At 42.7% G+C, this 17,132-nt stretch overlaps 1 protein-coding gene and 1 non-coding gene across 4 annotated transcripts; one reads left to right on the forward strand and one right to left on the reverse strand.

Annotated features, from left to right (window-relative positions):
• Nucleotides 1–37: 37 nt before the first annotated feature.
• Nucleotides 38–14,288, reverse strand: snrpb2 (small nuclear ribonucleoprotein polypeptide B2). Of its 3 annotated transcripts, XM_044113073.1 has the most exons (8): nt 14,203–14,288; nt 11,932–12,056; nt 3,902–3,973; nt 2,308–2,480; nt 2,073–2,213; nt 1,930–1,965; nt 1,442–1,530; nt 38–297 (listed from the first exon to the last, which is right to left on the reverse strand). In XM_044113073.1, exons 2-8 carry the CDS (start codon nt 11,936–11,938, stop codon nt 138–140), a joined length of 678 nt encoding a protein of 225 aa, XP_043969008.1. In that variant the 5' UTR covers nt 11,939–12,056; nt 14,203–14,288; the 3' UTR covers nt 38–137. The 3 variants fall into 3 exon arrangements, with proteins under 3 accessions (XP_043969008.1, XP_043969010.1, XP_043969009.1); XM_044113075.1 differs by lacking the exons at nt 11,932–12,056; nt 14,203–14,288 and adding an exon at nt 4,891–4,999; XM_044113074.1 differs by lacking the exons at nt 11,932–12,056; nt 14,203–14,288 and adding an exon at nt 4,891–4,971 and having other exon boundaries at nt 3,902–4,064.
• LOC122830450 lies at nt 12,279–12,384 on the forward strand. Its single transcript, XR_006370533.1, has one exon. It is a non-coding gene; the product is annotated as a U6 spliceosomal RNA (small nuclear RNA).
• Nucleotides 14,289–17,132: the final 2,844 nt, after the last annotated feature.

A 17,132-nucleotide genomic window follows, 5' to 3' on the forward strand; every position in this document is an offset into this window, starting at 1 on the left:
ATATTTTGTCCCAGAAGGCAGAAACCAAACTGATGAGTCACTTAATCCATTTATTTTACAAAAATCTAGACAACTCTTAAATCCGTCAAAAAGAACGAGTAATAAAGTAAAAGTGAGTCCAGAGTTCAGGCGAGCAGCTACTTCTTGGCGTAGGTGATCTTCATGGCGCAGGTGGCGGTGATCCTGAAGCCCTGCAGCGCGTCTTTGGCCACGCCCCCCTGCGTCTCGCTCTCAAACTCCACGAAGGCGATGTCGTGTTTCCCCGGAACCAGACGCACTTCTTTGAAGCCCGGAAACCTGCAGAAACCGACGCAGAGCAACAGAAACTTTACGACCCGACATCAAGGTCATTATGCTAATCAGGTGGGCGGTCCTTAGAGACTTTGTTTAGGCCACAGATGGGAGTTAAAGACCTGGACGATGTTTCATTTAAGCGGAGACAAACTACAGTTTTTGTCCAGAAACACTTTCCTGCCTCTGTGCTGCGATCTGGCAGCCCTGACTGAGCGCCAGCAGATTTCTGCTCTGCTTCTGCTGGATGTTTCTTCCTGTTAAAGGGCTGGTATCTTCTGTTTTCCAGGGACACAGGATCGTTTTAATTCAGTGACTGTTTCCTTCAGTTGTTAGAAAATACTACATAAATCACTCATGACTTAAAAGAAATTTGATTTCCCGATTTAACGTCTCTTTTGGGTCTCTGTCTCTTTAAGAAGCTCCTGCTCTTTCTGAAGTGTAAGAGTGGAAATACCTTTATGGAGTTTTTTTTTTACTGAGGAAATCTGGCGCCATTAAAGGTCAGATTGACCTGAACGCTCTTTCTCCTGCTTACGTGCGAAGCACAAAACTGGACCAACTATGGCTTAGGAAGCGAGATGTTTGGATAGATAAGTAGAACAACTGTGATGAGTTGACTTATTCGGCAACCCTGAAATGAAGCAGATGTGAGGTCAAGAGGTTTGAACATTCCCAAAAAGGAACGCCATACACACTCAGTTCAAAGACCGCCAGGAAACCTGCATAAAATCATACGCAAAACACCAGCAGCAATATTATTGGTCCAAACTTACCAAGCCACACCAATGGAACTGAGATTCTATAAAAACAGATTGTAACTAGAATACTTTGAGATTTTTGGGGATTTTGGGAACTTTCGATGTCCAGTTGTTGTAACTGTAATATGATCTGTGGAAAAGTGTAATAAATCTCCACCCGCCTGGCCTGCAGCTAAGAGACTCGTCTCTGAATATTAATTCTTATTTTATAAAGTATAATTAAGTGTTTAGACCCTTTCATTCTCTTACAGAAGCTCCACCTCCAGGAAGTGATCCCAACATGGCTCCCTTAATGTTTTTACTAGTGATGCTCTGAGCAGCAGCTGCTGTAACGAGCTAGCGGTGTTTGCTAATTGCTGCTGGCTAGTCTGCAGGAGCAGAGCACTCACTGGTTGAACAGCATGGACAGCATCATCTCGTTGGTTTCCTCTGGCAGGTTGTTCAGGAACAGGATGTGGTTTGGAGGGTTGTCTGGAACCTGAGAACAGAAAAGAGACGGGTTGGTTCTGAACGGCCCGATTCGTGTCGTTCCACCCAGAACAGTCCGATCTGCTCAAAACGTGAACCTAAATCGTTTCCGATAGTTTTCACAGCGTCTAAACACTTGTGTTAGATTTTATCCGACTTTTACGCGGCTAACGTGAGACGGCCTAACCTGCTGTAAACAGAACCAGAACCAGAACCTCCCAACCTGCTGCTGGGTTCCTCCATGATGCCGTTTGGTTTCTACTGAGACCAGAACCTCTGGACTGGGTTAAGCCACACTGTTCAGATTTCTGTAAACCAAACTGAAGCCATGGATGTTCTGGGCCGGGTTCTGATTGGACGGGTCGGCGGCAAGCTTCAGAACCGGCTCAAGTGAGCGCAGACGGCTTACCTGAACTGCAGGCGTCTGCGCAGGCACAGCTAGAGCCTGCAGACAGGAAACAGACAGCAGCTGTGACCCAACAGAAAGAAACCATTTGTGGAGCATATGACCTCAGCCAGAGGTCATGCAAGGGTCAACCAGGGGTCACCCACCGCTGAAGGCTTCTTAGCGGCGTTAGCTGCCGCTGCCGCCTCCTGGGCCTTCTTCTTCTTCTCCTTCTTCTTCTCCTTGTCGCTGAAGGTGCCTTTCATCTTAGAGATGACCTCCGAGTCGGTTTTAGCGTACTGGATCCTCTGGAAGAGAGCAGAGCCGGTTAGCGCCGCGGCTAAAGAGGTTAGCATGGCGGCAGAAGAGGCAGTCAGCTGCGCGGTGCATGCGGCGGCGTACCATGGGCTTGTTGTAGAAGGGGAATCCCTGCAGCTGGCGCAGCGCGTTGGTTGCAGCCGTCAGCTCCTTGAACACGACGAAGGCCTGGCCCCTCATCCTCATCGTCTTCATGGCCACGATGTCGACGATCTGGCCGAACTGGGAGAAGAGCGCGTAGAGCGAACGCTTCAGCTCTGCAGGAGGAAGTCAGAACCGATTACTTCTGGACATCATAGAGGAATAATCTCCATTACCAAAAATCATGAATTTAGTTTTATTTTAAGGCATCAATAGTTTAATATTTGCAGCCACTCAGTAAGTTCATATGTCACAAACATGATCTATAACTGTTTTTAAATCATTCCAAGTTAATAATGTAGCATCATTAATATAGACAGTTTATAACTCTCAGCCTTGAGGAACTCCATATTTAGTTTTCTCCTGGTAGGAGCGGTTCTGATCCGTCCTGTAATCCTGTCTTATGGATTACGTTGACGTCTGATCAACGGTATGAACTGATTGTCTAGAATCGATAAACATCCCCACTCTGCAGCGTTTCCTGTCTGCCGTTGCTGCAATTTCTTTAATTCTAATGTTGATTTATTTGATATAACTTTATTTTAATAAACTAAATCTAATTTCTGCTTTTCATCGTTGCTCATCTGGACGAAATCGTTTCATTTATTTAATTACAAAAATAAAGTCAAAATAGGAGAATGAAGAAGTAATTTCATGAGAACTATAAAAAATTAAGCATCTAGGGAAATTATGTTGAGGGAATCGATCGATGTGGGTTGTTGCCGTGTTGTTGTACGTTGTTTGAAGATCTTGTTCAATGTGCCTTTTTAAACTTTGAGCCCCCGGCCCTCCACAGGTCTCTGCACGGCCCTGATGCATTGTGACGTGCTTCATTCTCCGCCGCAACACGGAAACGTCTCCATTCGCTCTGAGCGTTAAAGTTTCACGCGACACAATTTGTTGCTGCGCAGCGAGAAGGAAACAGGAGACCAGCTGCAGGCTGAGAAGCAAAATACAGATGATCGGTTTGTGATCGGCAACAAGAGACAGTGATCCATCACCGATTAAACACTTCTTCACGGAAATCGGCTGATTGTGATCGGTGGCGGATCGATCGGTGGCGGATCGATCGGCTCACCTCCAGTTCAGACAAGGAGATATTTCATATTTTAACACATTTTCTCAGCAGCAGGACTTAGAAACCAGATGAATTCTGATAACTGGAAGCTTTTCTCTCTTTAAAACGACTTTTTCTCAGGAGTCTAAGACGTTTCTGGTAAGATGATGAATCTTTATTCAGATAAAATTATAACCATATTCTCTGAATATGAAACAAAAAGTCGTATACTGTTGCCCTGATAAAAATGTTTCTGTTTTATAAAAAGTGAGGAAATAAAAGAATAAATTAAAATCAGAGACTTTATTTTGGGGCCCGGGTCGGGTTGTGGTTTCTGAGACAGAACCGTCAGCAGAAGACCTGGAGGTCTGGTTCTGACCCAGAAATCTGGACTTCAGCGCCACCCAGATTTACCGTCTGAACCTTTTCCTCAAAATATAGAAATGCTTCATGTAGATGCTGGAAGATGAAGACACTGACCTTCTTTCTTCACTTTATCGTTGATGTTGTTGATGTAGACGGTGTGGTTCGGCCGGATGTCCATGTCTGAATCTGAGGAAACATGAGGAGAGATGCTGACGCGCCGTCGCCCGCCATCAGGCCCGGGCGCTGGAGTCCTGACCAACTGGACCCTCTCAGCATCCTTAGAGCACAGGAAACATGTCGCCCTGAAACCGGACCGGGCCTGCTGATGGTTCTGAAACACCAAGCACCTAAACTCTGCTGCTGGGTCAAAGGTTACCCTGAGTCACAGTGAGGAGGTTTTTCACCTTTACTCTTTATTCTCTTTATTTTATGGGTTAAATGATGTCGCTCAACAGAAAATCAGAAAACTAAAGCAGAATAAATGATTTCCTCCATCGCTGGCCCAAAGCTGAATAACCGGACAGAACCTGATGTCTCCATCCTAACGCTCAGATGCTACGGTTAGCTCATTTAACTTTATATTTAATTTCCCCTTGGAATTAATAAAGTAGTTTGAATTTAAAATAAGAACAAGGGATGATACAGTTAGCTCATTTAAAATAATAAAAATAATAATAATAATAAACAGATGGACTCAAACGGGAGGTTTCTGTTTCAACACTGACCGTCTTGAGGAACCCTTTACAACATTTATCAATTATTTCTATCGCAACAAGTTTAAAGAAATACTGAACAAATTGGACTGAAGGAGGAAATTCAAAGCTGAAGATGGAAAACGGTTTACTTTATTTATACCTCGGCTGAATATTCTGGCTAAACTCATAAATAAATTCATGTTTTTGTCTCGTTTTAGTTAATTCATTCTATTTTAGCACGCCAGGCTAATCTTAGCATCTGTTAGCTCTGCGGCTAACAGCTTCAGTTTAAACCACTTCCGTTGGAGCGGCGAGCTTCTGCCCCGGTCAGAACCATCCGGATCATCGGCCAGACCAGACCTGGGTCACTTTGTTTTAATCGGAGTTAAAGGAGCAAATAAAACTCACCTGTTCAGAGGTAGGCAGGATCCACACTGTTGTCTGCGCTCTCGGTCTTCTTCCTGTTCAACTAGCAGCTAGCCTACAGACAGATTATCGCCCCCTGCTGCTCCGGGGGAGAAGGACTTCTTCTTCAGCAAGATTTTACATTTTTAAACCTTTTTTAATTGCCGATGTCAAAATGGCTATTTATTCATCGCGTAGAGACAAACTCCAGACTGCATCTCAACTCGATGCTGTGGCTCTGTGGAAGTGCTGAGGCCACAGGCTGAGGCCGGAGTTTTGTGTCCACAGAGACACCAGGACATGGAAAATTTCCTGCAGCTCTGGGGTTTTTCCCCCTCCCCTCCAGGGGGTCTTTTCGTGGGCTCCAGTGTCCCTTATATGAAAGTAGGCTGACAAAAAAGGGGAAGGAAGACATGCAGCAAATGTCACCAGGTCCAGGAATCGAACCTGTGACGGCCACGTCGAGGACTCAAGGCCTCCTCGCGCTGTCCCCTACGCCACCACGGCACGCCGGCTATGGGGTTTTGATGGAATTTTGTCCTGATGTGATATCTTGTGTTTTTAATTGCATTTTGTGCACTTTGTAAATAAAGGTTTTGATAAAAATAAGAATCTTCTTCTTCCTTTGTTTTTTATTGGCGGATGGCAACCAACTTACTCCAGACTGGAGTGATGTCATCGATGATCTCAGAGGGAATTTAATAATACACACCTATATATATATATATATATATATATATATATATATATATATATATATATATATATATATATGCATACACATCCATAGATAGTTTAAATAAGATTAAATAACTCAGTGTTTTTAAAAAAAATCTAATTAATTGATTTCTAACAGAATTTGATTTATTTCCTAAAATATTTATCAGAGAATCCTATTTTCTCTCTATTTAGTATCAACGTTAAGTGCTGACGTTCCTCTGAATACTTATTACATTCTAATAAAACATGTTCCTCTGTTTCCATTTGATTACAATAATTACAAGTCCCAGTTTTATGTTTCCCTATTCTGAAAAGAGAACCATTAAGTCCAGTACGACCAGTTCTAAGATATAACTACCTCCATTCATACAACTATTACCCCCAACAGTCTTTTGGATTTTATATAAATCTTTTAGACAGTGTCATGATTATCCCATTGTTCCTGCCAAACCTTAAGGGTTTTATTTTGAATTATAGATTTACCCTCACTTTTGCTTAAAGGAATAATTCAGTTAATAAAATCTGATTTCAGGGCCTGTTTAGCTAATATATCTACTTCTTCATTTCTTTCTGTACCTACATGAGCAGGAATCCAAACAAATCCAACAAAACATTTATTATTATGTAGCTGAACTAATGAGCGAAATATACTTAATAATAAATCTAATCTACAAGATTTGCCAGATTTTATACTTACTGATGCAGCCTGACTATCTGATGTAATTATATGTTTACTTTAAACCGTACTATCATCATCAAGCAACCATTGTAAAGCTAACATAATGGCAGATGATTGAACTGTAAAAACTGCTATGATCTGTTGTTCTCCTTTTAATTATGACTTTATGGTGTGGAATATTCACAGCTGCTCCTGATCTGTATATATAATGATAGTATCTTTAAATCTTACAAAATAATAATTAACTATAACCCATTCTGGAGTCTTTCCCTTTTTAAGAAATTCCCCCAACTGCAGATCAACTTCTGGTGTGATAAATAACCCTGGAGGAACTGGTGACTGTGGGACCGTAGAACTGAACTGGACCTGAACCAAACCCAGAAGGAGACCACGTCCTGTTGTCTTTGTGGGATTTCGCCAGTAGTAACATCATGTGACTCGTATGATGCCAAAACGTGTTTCTATTGCAGGTTTGCAAAATAAATCTGTTACCATACACCTGAAAAAAAAATTATTGCACAGTGCAAAAAATTACATTTTTTACATTTATTTTTAGGAAAGAAACGTTCGCAAGAGAGGAAAAACGCCACTTCACTAATCCCAAAGGGAAACTAAATGTTGGTGCAACTCATTAATTATTCAAAGAGTTATTGTAGATGGTGATGGCTGTTGGAAGGAAAGATCCTCTGTAGCAGTCTGTGTTGCACTGAATCTGAAGAAGCCTCTGACTGAAGACAGTCTGGTGACAGTGGGTTTGCTGAAGCAGGTGTATGATGGCATCATCAACTCCAATTCCACTGCAACAAGCAAACTGCAGGGTGTTGATGTCCTGCTGACTCGGGGACCAACAGGAGTCTCTCCAGGACCTTCATGTGGTGGGATGTCAGGGCTACAGGTGGCTCCAACAGGACGGGCAGGTAGGAAAGCTGTCAGTGTACACAATGTAGCCAGAGCTCTTTGCTGACTAATGTCTTCACTACATCGAATGACATCTCCTGGTGATGTTTTAGATTTTCCAGTGTACAGCTGGAAATCCACAGTGGAGCCATTTATATCAGCCAGTACAATAAATTTCAGGCCCCACTTTGTTGGCTTGGCATGCATGAACTGTTTTACACCAAGCCTGGCCTCGGTCTGACCCGTCCTCTCACCCGCTGCCAGCTGCTGTCTGAGGGTTTGAACGCCTGTGTTATCAGGCCCTGCATGCGAGGAACACAGGCCACGTCGAGGCAGATTAATACCATCCTGTGTGCCGTTTACTAGTTGTGCTGCAGTTTGACGTGGCTGCGGAGGAGGCAGCATCGCTCGGCCGTTGCTACGACATGACGGTGTGGAACGGATATTTTTTCTCTCTTTTTCTAACGGCTGTGTAGCGATACCGCTAACGGAGTTACTTTACAACAGTTATTCATGTGAAATGTTGCAGACTCAATCACATCTCACTTGATTGTTTGCCACTGTTACATTTTTTGGCGAGCCAGAGCCGGGAGGAGTTTCAAGTAAAAGTAACTAATCCAAACGAGACGAACCGAAGCCGGAGGAGAAACTACCGATGGAGCAGCTTCAAGACGAAGTGAGCAGGATGCTGCTGCTGATTTTAGTTTGTAAAGAGTGATGAACCTTCAGGAGGGTTTACTGGCCAAACTCGGCGTTCCCTCATCAGACTAACAGAGACAACACTGGACGATATCGGAAATGAGTTTCAGCAGTTTGTCCTGAGTTTAATCACCTTCTTGGGGTTTTGGACGTCGGAGGATCCCAGAACACCAGAACAGACACAAGCTGACGAAGGTGAATTAAACTCACTAAAGGTCAAGAACAAGGAATTGGAGGAGGAACATAACACATCCCAACAGCGTATAGAGGAGAAAACTGAGCATGACGGTGCTCCTTCACCAAAAATACCAGAAGTGACCCTGAGGCAGGAGTTTCGGATTTGTGGACAGATTGGAGAAGCTGGTCAGAGGGATATTACCTTTCCGAGCCAGATCAACCAAACTGAATCTGGGCAGAGGAAAGGATATTCAGAGACTGGAAGCAGCCCAGGGCTCCACCTGAGAGATCCTGGAAACCAAGACAGGACTGACACTGATTCTTCCTCTGACCTCCTTCATCAGCTGATGAACATTTCACCAGATCCAAAAGAATCTGCACAGAACTTCCTATTTAGAGCTATAGAACTGAAAGAAAAAATGCTCTGGAAATCAAAAGAAGAGGATGAAAGCAAACAATTCAGCCCAGAACTGATACGAAGGACATTTCTGCCACTTTTCATTGGCTGATGTCCGTTCTACTGGTCACCTGATTGGCCGTCTCCTGTTAGCTAAGTACAGCATAATAGCAGCACTGATACAACTTGTACACCTTGTAGTCTGTCTGCTACAGTCTTATGTTAGCTAAACAGATCAATATGCAACGTGTATCTGACTCACACTAAAGATTTGATTTTAGCAGAAAAGGTTTTGGACTAAACTGTTCCTCCTGTTAGCCTCTCTAGCACCAAGTACAGCTGGTCAGTCAACATCACTGTGTTCAGGGAACCAACGATTAATAATCCAGAAATAAACTTGATTATATCGTAACGGAGTGAATGTTTTGTTTTTAACGTAATCTTTGCTCGTCTTGCGGCAGGCGGTTGCCATGGTAACAGGTGTGTTTAAACTACACAGAGAGAGAGAGTAAAAAGGTAGGAGTGGTTTTGAGTTGATCACCTGTTCGGGTTATTTTACCTTTGTTTACCTTTGCTGTGGCTCATTACAGCCGCTGTAGTTTCATAACTGACTGACACCTGCTGGCCTCAGGTTTGCAACCAGTTTGTGACTGAGAAACCAGTAACCTCCTCCCAGATGACATGAACTTGTTAGTTCCTCTGTATCAGTAGCTGATATATTGTGAAAATCCGGTAGAAATGAAGCACTAATGGAGTCATGTTTCCATAGAAACAAGAGGCTTTGTTTGTGAGACTTGCGGTCACGAGGGTCGTTGTGGGCGGAGCTTGTAGGGTCTGTTTTCAACACCAATAAGTATAATGTTACTCTACATCAGCAAAGACAGGTTATACTGTAAATGCACAACAGTTGAGCATCACTGATGGTGAACTACAAAAAGATGACCCTTCACCCAGAACAAAGCCAGCTGCAGCACAGATTAGCAACAGCAAAGCAGGGAAACAGAAGCAACACAGTGGGATCCTCCAGTTGAAGCCACAGACAGACTGTGACACAGATACTGAGAGAAGACTGTCATGCATTCACCTATGATGAAGAACACATGGGTTTAATTCCCTCTTTGAAACTTCACATCACTCTGCATGACACCACTCCAGTGAAGAAAACATGTCAGTTTCCAAGCTATTACATCAGGAAGTTAAAGAATACCTTCAAGATCCGCTGAATAGAGGCTGGATAACTCTGTCACGTCCTCCATATGCATCACCAGTGGTGTGTGAGAGCAAGACAGATGGGGCTCTGAGGTTGTGGTGTGACCACCAGCAATTAAACAGAAAATCTGTTCCTGACCGCCACCAAACCGTACCAGTGGATCAGAATCCCCTTCGGTCTGAATGCTGCCCCAGCAGAGTTCCAACGAAGCATGGAGGAATGTCTGACTGGCTTAAGGGATGTGATATGCCAACCCTATCTGGATGACAATTTAGTTCACAGCCCAAGTTTTGAGGATCATCGCTACCACATGAGAACTGTGTTACAAAGATACCAGAACCATAGAGTGAAGCTGAGCCCAAAGAAATGTGAGGTGTTCAAAAAAAAGAGAGATTTTTGGGGCGGCTTGTCTCTAGTGAGGGTGGATCCGATGGATCCGGCAGAAATGGTACCAGTTCAAGCTTTGAAGGAGAGAAACCCCACAGCTGTTGGAGATCCGAGAAAAATGCTGGGATTTCTCTCCTATTATCAAACATATATATCAAACTTCTCCAGAACAGCTAAGCCGCTCTACCAGCTTCGGGTCAGTCCACCTGAAAATCCACCATTGGGAAAGCAAAAGGCCTGGCAGACGTAACGATGCGTATCAAAAGTGTTTTGCTCAGTTAACAACCTGTGGAGACCTGTAGAAGTCAAACTAAGATAGAAATGTTCTTTAGATATGAGCTTGGTTCATCAAATCTCTGCTATATCTTTACAAAACCTTAAGTCTCTAAATAAAAACAAGTTTTAATGAGTAGCTCCTTTTAATAAAATTCCTCATTAATATTGATTTATTGCAGTGGCTCTCAATAAAAGTTATGTTATTTAAATTATAACTTAAGTTGCTTTAAACGTTTTTCTGTTTTTATTTTTCCAGGTCTTGGAAGGCTGTATGTAGAGCACAGTGCATACAGAGAGGCTGAAAGCTCCCAGAAGGACCCAGCAGACGTCCTCCCACTGGCAGAGGAGACACTCAGCTGCTTCTGGACAGGAGAAACCTGGATGCCATCTACAGTAAGCTTTCAGACTAAAGTGCTACTAAATGTAGCATTTAAGCTAACATTGTTATTTTAGCTAATTTTTATATAAAAGCAAAGTCTTACATAATAAATGGAGTATGTCAGTGTTTGTCAACCTGCTGGTGATACCTTACACCCTACTGGTAGTGTCAACATGCTAATCTCTACATGCTAACTATTGCCCTCATGCTAACATTAGCCTTGTATCTAAAATAGGCATTTTCTATTAGCTATGTTTATCATTTTGAATGAAGCCAATATAAATCAACATGCTGGTGATGCCCCACATGCTTCTGACATCATTGTAGCTAACCTTAGCATTTGGGCTAATTTTAATTTGTACACTACTGTTAGCATACTGTATAGATTAATTTTGTGTTACTCAACACGCTAGGGACAACCCTCATTCTCCTGGTTGTATCTATATGCTAGTGATGCTACATGCTAGTGCTAATACTAACATTAGCTTTGCACCTAAAACAACCATCTTAGATCATTTTTAGTTAATTATTTTAGTGTTTATCATACTGAATGGATTAAGTCAATGCCACACATGCTACTGACAGCATTTTAGCCAACCTTAGCATTTTGCCTAATTTTTGTTGATACATTAATGTTAGCATAGTGAATCCACTAAGTACTTGTTAAGCAATGCAGCAATGAACGCTGCTCTGACCCTTTTACATGTCCTCAGAAATTTTCTAGTTTAAATTTATTCTTGTACGACTATTCTCATTATGACTTTATTCTCGTATTATTCCAAGTTTATTCTCGTAATATTCTGACTCCTTGTAATATTCTGATTTCCTGTAATTTTATTTGTTCTTAATATGGCTGTAATTCCTTGTTTCAGCTGTTGCTATAGTTTATTTTTTCCGACAGTTTCTGGTTTCTGGCATTGATTTTGACCACCAGAAGGGAATACACCAGGGTTTTTTGTGTTTTGTTGGGGAGCAGGTAGGTGTTTATTTTCAGTATTTAGATTACATTTGAACTTTGCTTTGTGATTTCCTCCTGCCCCAGAAACCAGAGTAACACTGCTGAAAACTTCAGGGTTACTCTGGGCTTTGCAGTGCTCGGCTTGTCCACCAGATGGCAGTCATAGACCAGACATCGTATGGCTCGGTTTAACCGGAGCAGACCGATTTTCTCCTGTAGTTCTCATTCAGTCTTGTCTTATAGATATTAGTGTGCTCATATTTACCTTTCATAATCACAGTTGATGGCAGGGAGAGCTTGGAGCCTGATATCTGTTGTCAAAGCTCTGGTTCTTGTGAATTCAGCTGGCTGGTTACTTTGTAATGGAGTCCACGATTACCCATCATGCATCTGTGCACAGAAACGACCAAGTTACAAGAATAAACAACAAATTTGTGGATAACCTGGGTACATTTTGATAATAGTCAAGTACAGGAAGGAGGTAAAAGTTTATTTAGCAGCAGATCTTTATGTTTGGAGGTTTTCTCTTGTTATGAAAGTGGAAGTAAAACCACTGAAGGGAAGATGGTGAACCAGAGGGCTATAAATTCTGCTCTGAGACAGCATGCTAGTGTCCTAGTTCTCTAGGACATATACTAAAATTGGAACGATACAGAGAAGATTAGCATGGCCCCTGCGCAAGGATGACACGCAAATTCGTGAAGCGTTCCTCATTTTCTTCTTTGTTCAGAAGAACAAAAAACATCTGCGAAGAAATCCCCAAACAAAACGGCACTGTCAAATCACAGTTCAACTATCGGTTTCTGAACACTTTTCCTCCAGAAGCTCACTTCCCAGAACCTTTAGCCAAGTCAGGTAGGTTCTTCCACTGAGGAGTCTGGCAGGTTATGTGGATAATATCCCATGGCGGTCAGTGGGTTTGTACCGCCACCCCTTCGCCATTAGCAACAGGCTCACGCCATTCCCATGTGTGTCCACTAGGGCAAACATCATTCAGATCCAGTTTGGTGTCAGTCAGACCATTCATGTGCGAGTTAGAACCAAACATATGGAAACAGCGAGGAATCACAAGACGCCGCTCTGCCACGCCCACACTGCCCGTCCACCAATCAGCTTCAGAGGTGAACTCAGCATCACCTTGTTCTGTCACCAGATGCAGTTTGAAATCTCTGAGTCAGAGTGTAAAGGACGATGTCATCAGCAAAATAGTTGACTGCCAAGGTAGAAGGGGGCGGGGCTACGGTGATGTCACCAACTGGCCATGTGACTGTGGTGAGCGCTGATCTGTCACAGAAAGTTTCATAGAGCTGGGAACCTGTGTGTGGGTGTTATTCCACCATGTTTCATGGCAAATAGTTTGATTTTGAGACTTGGCCACGCCCACATGCTTTGTTGCAAGAAAAAGTTTTTGATAACTTTTCATCTCCAATGCCTCAACTTTGTAGCCTGTCTGCTACACAGTCTTACGTTAGCTAAACAGATCAATATGCAATGTGTACTGTATCTGACACACACTAAAGATTTTATTTTAGCAGAAAAGGCTTTGGACTAAACTGTTCCTCCTGTTAGCCACTCTAACACCAAGTACAGCTGGTCAATCAACCATCGCTGCGTTCAGGGAACCAACGATTAATAATCCAGAAATAAATATCAAGCCTGGAACATTGCTATCTTAACGGACTGAATGTTTTGTTTTTAACGTAATCTTTGCTTGTCTTGTGGGGTAGGCGGTTGCCATGGTAATAGGTGTGCTTAAACTACAGAGAGAGAGAGTAAAAAGGTAGAAGTAGTTTTGAGTTGATCACCTGTTCGGGTTATTTTACCTTTGCTGTGGCTCATTACAGCCGCTGTACTTTCATAACTGACTGACACCTGCTGGCCTCAGGTTTGCAACCAGTTTGTGACTGAGAAACCAGTAACCTCCTCCCACATGAACATGAACTTGTTAGTTCCTCTGTCCATTACAGTAGCTGATATTGATTGTGAAAATCCGGTAGAAATGATACACTAATGGAGTCATGTTTCCATAGAAACAAAGCGCCGCGAGGCTTTGTTTGTGAGACTTGCGGTCACGCGGGTCGGTTGTGGGCGGAGCTTGTAAGGCCCATGCTGCTGCCGCGCACTTCCCACTTCTTAGCAGTAGGTATCAGGTTACATTGTGTTGCATTCAATGTTGTCTGAAAAAACGTTTCATACGCTTAATGTCCGATTTGCCATATAACTATTGCTGAATTCATAGTCGCCAGCTGGTGTGTCAGCAGGGGTGGCAAAGCTCTCAGTTGCGCACCTGCTTGGCTTATTAAATGCAGAATAAATGAAAAGACCAGAGTTTTGCTGTTGACTCACCATCCAGGAACCAGTTGCTGCATTCTGGCTAGCCGACAACTTTAGCTAGCCCACGAAACCCGTAATTTCGCCGTTTTACCCATTAGAAACCGTAGCCTGGGTTTAAAATCCACTAAAATACATTAAAGATATTGATATTCAAAATGTATATATGGCGGAAAATTACAGAGTTCGAATATTTAGCTCTTACCGATCCGTACGGCGCTCGCTCTTTCGATGGCAGGTGAAAAAGCCGATGATACCCGATTGCGGCCGAATGTTTGCCGTGAATCGGAACAATTCACGTTTGTTTACGGCAAACATTCCCCAGTTGGAACATTGGCACAAATAGTCACCTATCTCGGCATAAAGATCAACAAAGATCAAATCTCTAGAAATGATCTGAATTTTAACCCTATTATAGAAAATGTACAAAAGAAACTCAATTCTTGGCTCCAAAGAGATGTATCAATTCAAGGAAGAATTTTATTATCAAAAGCACAAGGTATTTCCCGTTTAACTTATCCAGCTTTGTCTCTTTCTGTAAATAAACAAACAACTGACATCATTGATAAAATGCTTCACAGATTTGTATAGAAAAATAGAATTCATTATATCAGAAAATCAGTCTTAATGAACTCATTTCAACTCTGTGGCCTCAATTTTCTTGATTTTTCAACCTTAAACAACACATTCAAAATAAATTGGATTAAACAGTTTATTAAAAATTCATCTTCAATTTGGAATTGTATACCAAACTATTTATTCTCAAAACTTGGTGGCCTTAATTTTATTCTTCTTTGCAACTACAACATTGAAAAACTCCCTATAAAGTTATCTAATTTCCACAAACAAATGCTTCTTTCCTGGTCTCTAATTTATAAGCACAATTTTTCGCCCCATCGATATCATATTTGGAACAATGGAGACATTCTGTACAAACATAAATCTTTGATCTTGGAAAATTGGTTTGAACGTGGAATCATTTTAGTTCAGCAGCTTTCAGTCCTGATGGCGTCTTAATGTCTTATTGTGAACTTGTAGAAAAGTTTGGTCTCCCCATCCCTCCTAAAGAATATGCTCTTGTTTTTGATGCCGTCCCGTCTGGTGTCATAATGCTTTTTAAATCTTCTGTATCTTCTGTTCTGACTCCACCGGGTCTGGACCTGCTGACACTGATGTTGGTCAAATCTGTTTTTCTACAAAGTGAAAGAACAGCCGTGATGTTTGTGTCTTATTCCAGAAGGACATTGTCTCTGCTCCAAATGTTTTCTGTTATCGGAATAACTTTGCCTCCAACCTGGACTGGGAAAAATCTGGAGTCTTCCATCTAAATATTAGATTATTAATAAGATCAAAGAAGTATCTTTTAAGATGATCCATCGTTTTTATCCCTGCAAATTTTTCCTTCAACGATACAAAAAAGACATTGACACAAACTGTTCATTCTGCCGACTCCATGAAGAAAATCTCTGTCGTTTATTCTGGTCGTGTAATTTATCATATATTTTCAGACAAGATATTTGTACATTTATTTCCCAAACAATTCTTGATGACTTTTGTCTTAACTACAATCATGGCCAAAAGTTTTGAGAATGATTCAAATGTTAATATTTACAAAGTCTGCTGCTTCAGTTTTCATAACGACAATTTGCATATACTCCAGAATGTTATAAAGAGTGATCAGCGCAACAGCAATTAATTGCAAAGTCAATATTAGCCTAGAAAATGAACTTTATCCCCCAAAACACGTTTCAACTTCATTGCAGCCCTGCCTCAAAAGGACCAGCTAACATCGTTTCAGTGATTGCTCCATTAACACAGGTGTGGGTGGTGATGAGGACAGGGCTGGAGATCAATCTGTCATGATTAAATAAGAATGACACCACTGGACACTTTAAAAAGAGGCTGGTGCTTGGCATCATTGTTTCTCTTCTGTGAACCATGGTTATCTCGAAAGAAACACGTGCAGTCATCATTGCACTGCACAAAAATGGCCTAACAGGAAAGAGAATCACAGCTAGAACGATTGCACCTCAGTCAACAATCTATCGCATCATCAAGAACATCAAGGAGAGAGGTTCCATTGTTGCCAAAAAGGCTGCAGGGCGCCCAAGAAAGACCAGCAAGCGCCAGGACCGTCTCTTAAAAGTGTTTCAGCTGTGGGATCGGGCTACCAGCAGTGCAGAGCTTGCTCAGGAATGGCAGCAGGCAGGTGTGAGTGCATCTGCACGCACTGTGAGGCGGAGACTCTTGGAGCAAGGCCTGGTCTGAAGGAGGGCAGCAAAGAAGCCACTTCTCTCCAGGAAGAACATCAGGGACAGACTGATATTCTGCAAAAGGTACAGGGAGTGGACTGCTGAGGACTGGGGTCAAGTCATTTTCCCTGATGAATCCCCTTTCCGATTGTTTGGGACATCTGGAAAACAGCTTGTTCGGAGAAGATGAGGTGAGCGCTACTACCAGTCTTGTCTCATGCCAAGTGTAAAACATCCTGAAACCATTCATGTGTGGAGTTGTTTCTCAGCCAACGGAGTCGGCTCTCTCACAGTCTTACCTAAAAACACAGCCATGAATAAAGAATGGGACTGGACTGGGTGGACTGACTGGACTGGCTGGACTGGCTGGACTGACTGGACTGGCTGGACTGGGTGGACTGACTGGACTGGGTGGACTGGGTGGACTGGCTGGACTGGGTGGACTGGCTGGACTGGGTGGACTGACTGGACTGGCTGGACTGGGTGGACTGGCTGGACTGGGTGGACTGGCTGGACTGGCTGGACTGGCTGGACTGGGTGGACTGGCTGGACTGGGTGGACTGGGTGGACTGGCTGGACTGGCTGGACTGGGTGGACTGACTGGACTGGGTGGACTGGGTGGACTGGCAGTGGCGTCAAGAAAGCTCAGCCCTGGTGACTCTGTTTATATAGATAGATAGACTTACATAACGACAGAAATAGTTATAAATATTAGATTACACTCCATACAGCCCAACCTTATAGTGCTGTAGAACCAGACCGGGGAAATGCATTTTCATGCTCAGTATTCCCCATCAGATACGGTTCCCCAGTCCAACACAGGGAACCGTATCTGATGGGGAAACGCAGATCAACTGGTCAGAGCTAATCCTTTTTACTGGCA

This window comes from Gambusia affinis, linkage group LG04 (assembly GCF_019740435.1).
Source record: "Gambusia affinis linkage group LG04, SWU_Gaff_1.0, whole genome shotgun sequence".
NCBI lineage: Eukaryota > Metazoa > Chordata > Actinopteri > Cyprinodontiformes > Poeciliidae > Gambusia > Gambusia affinis.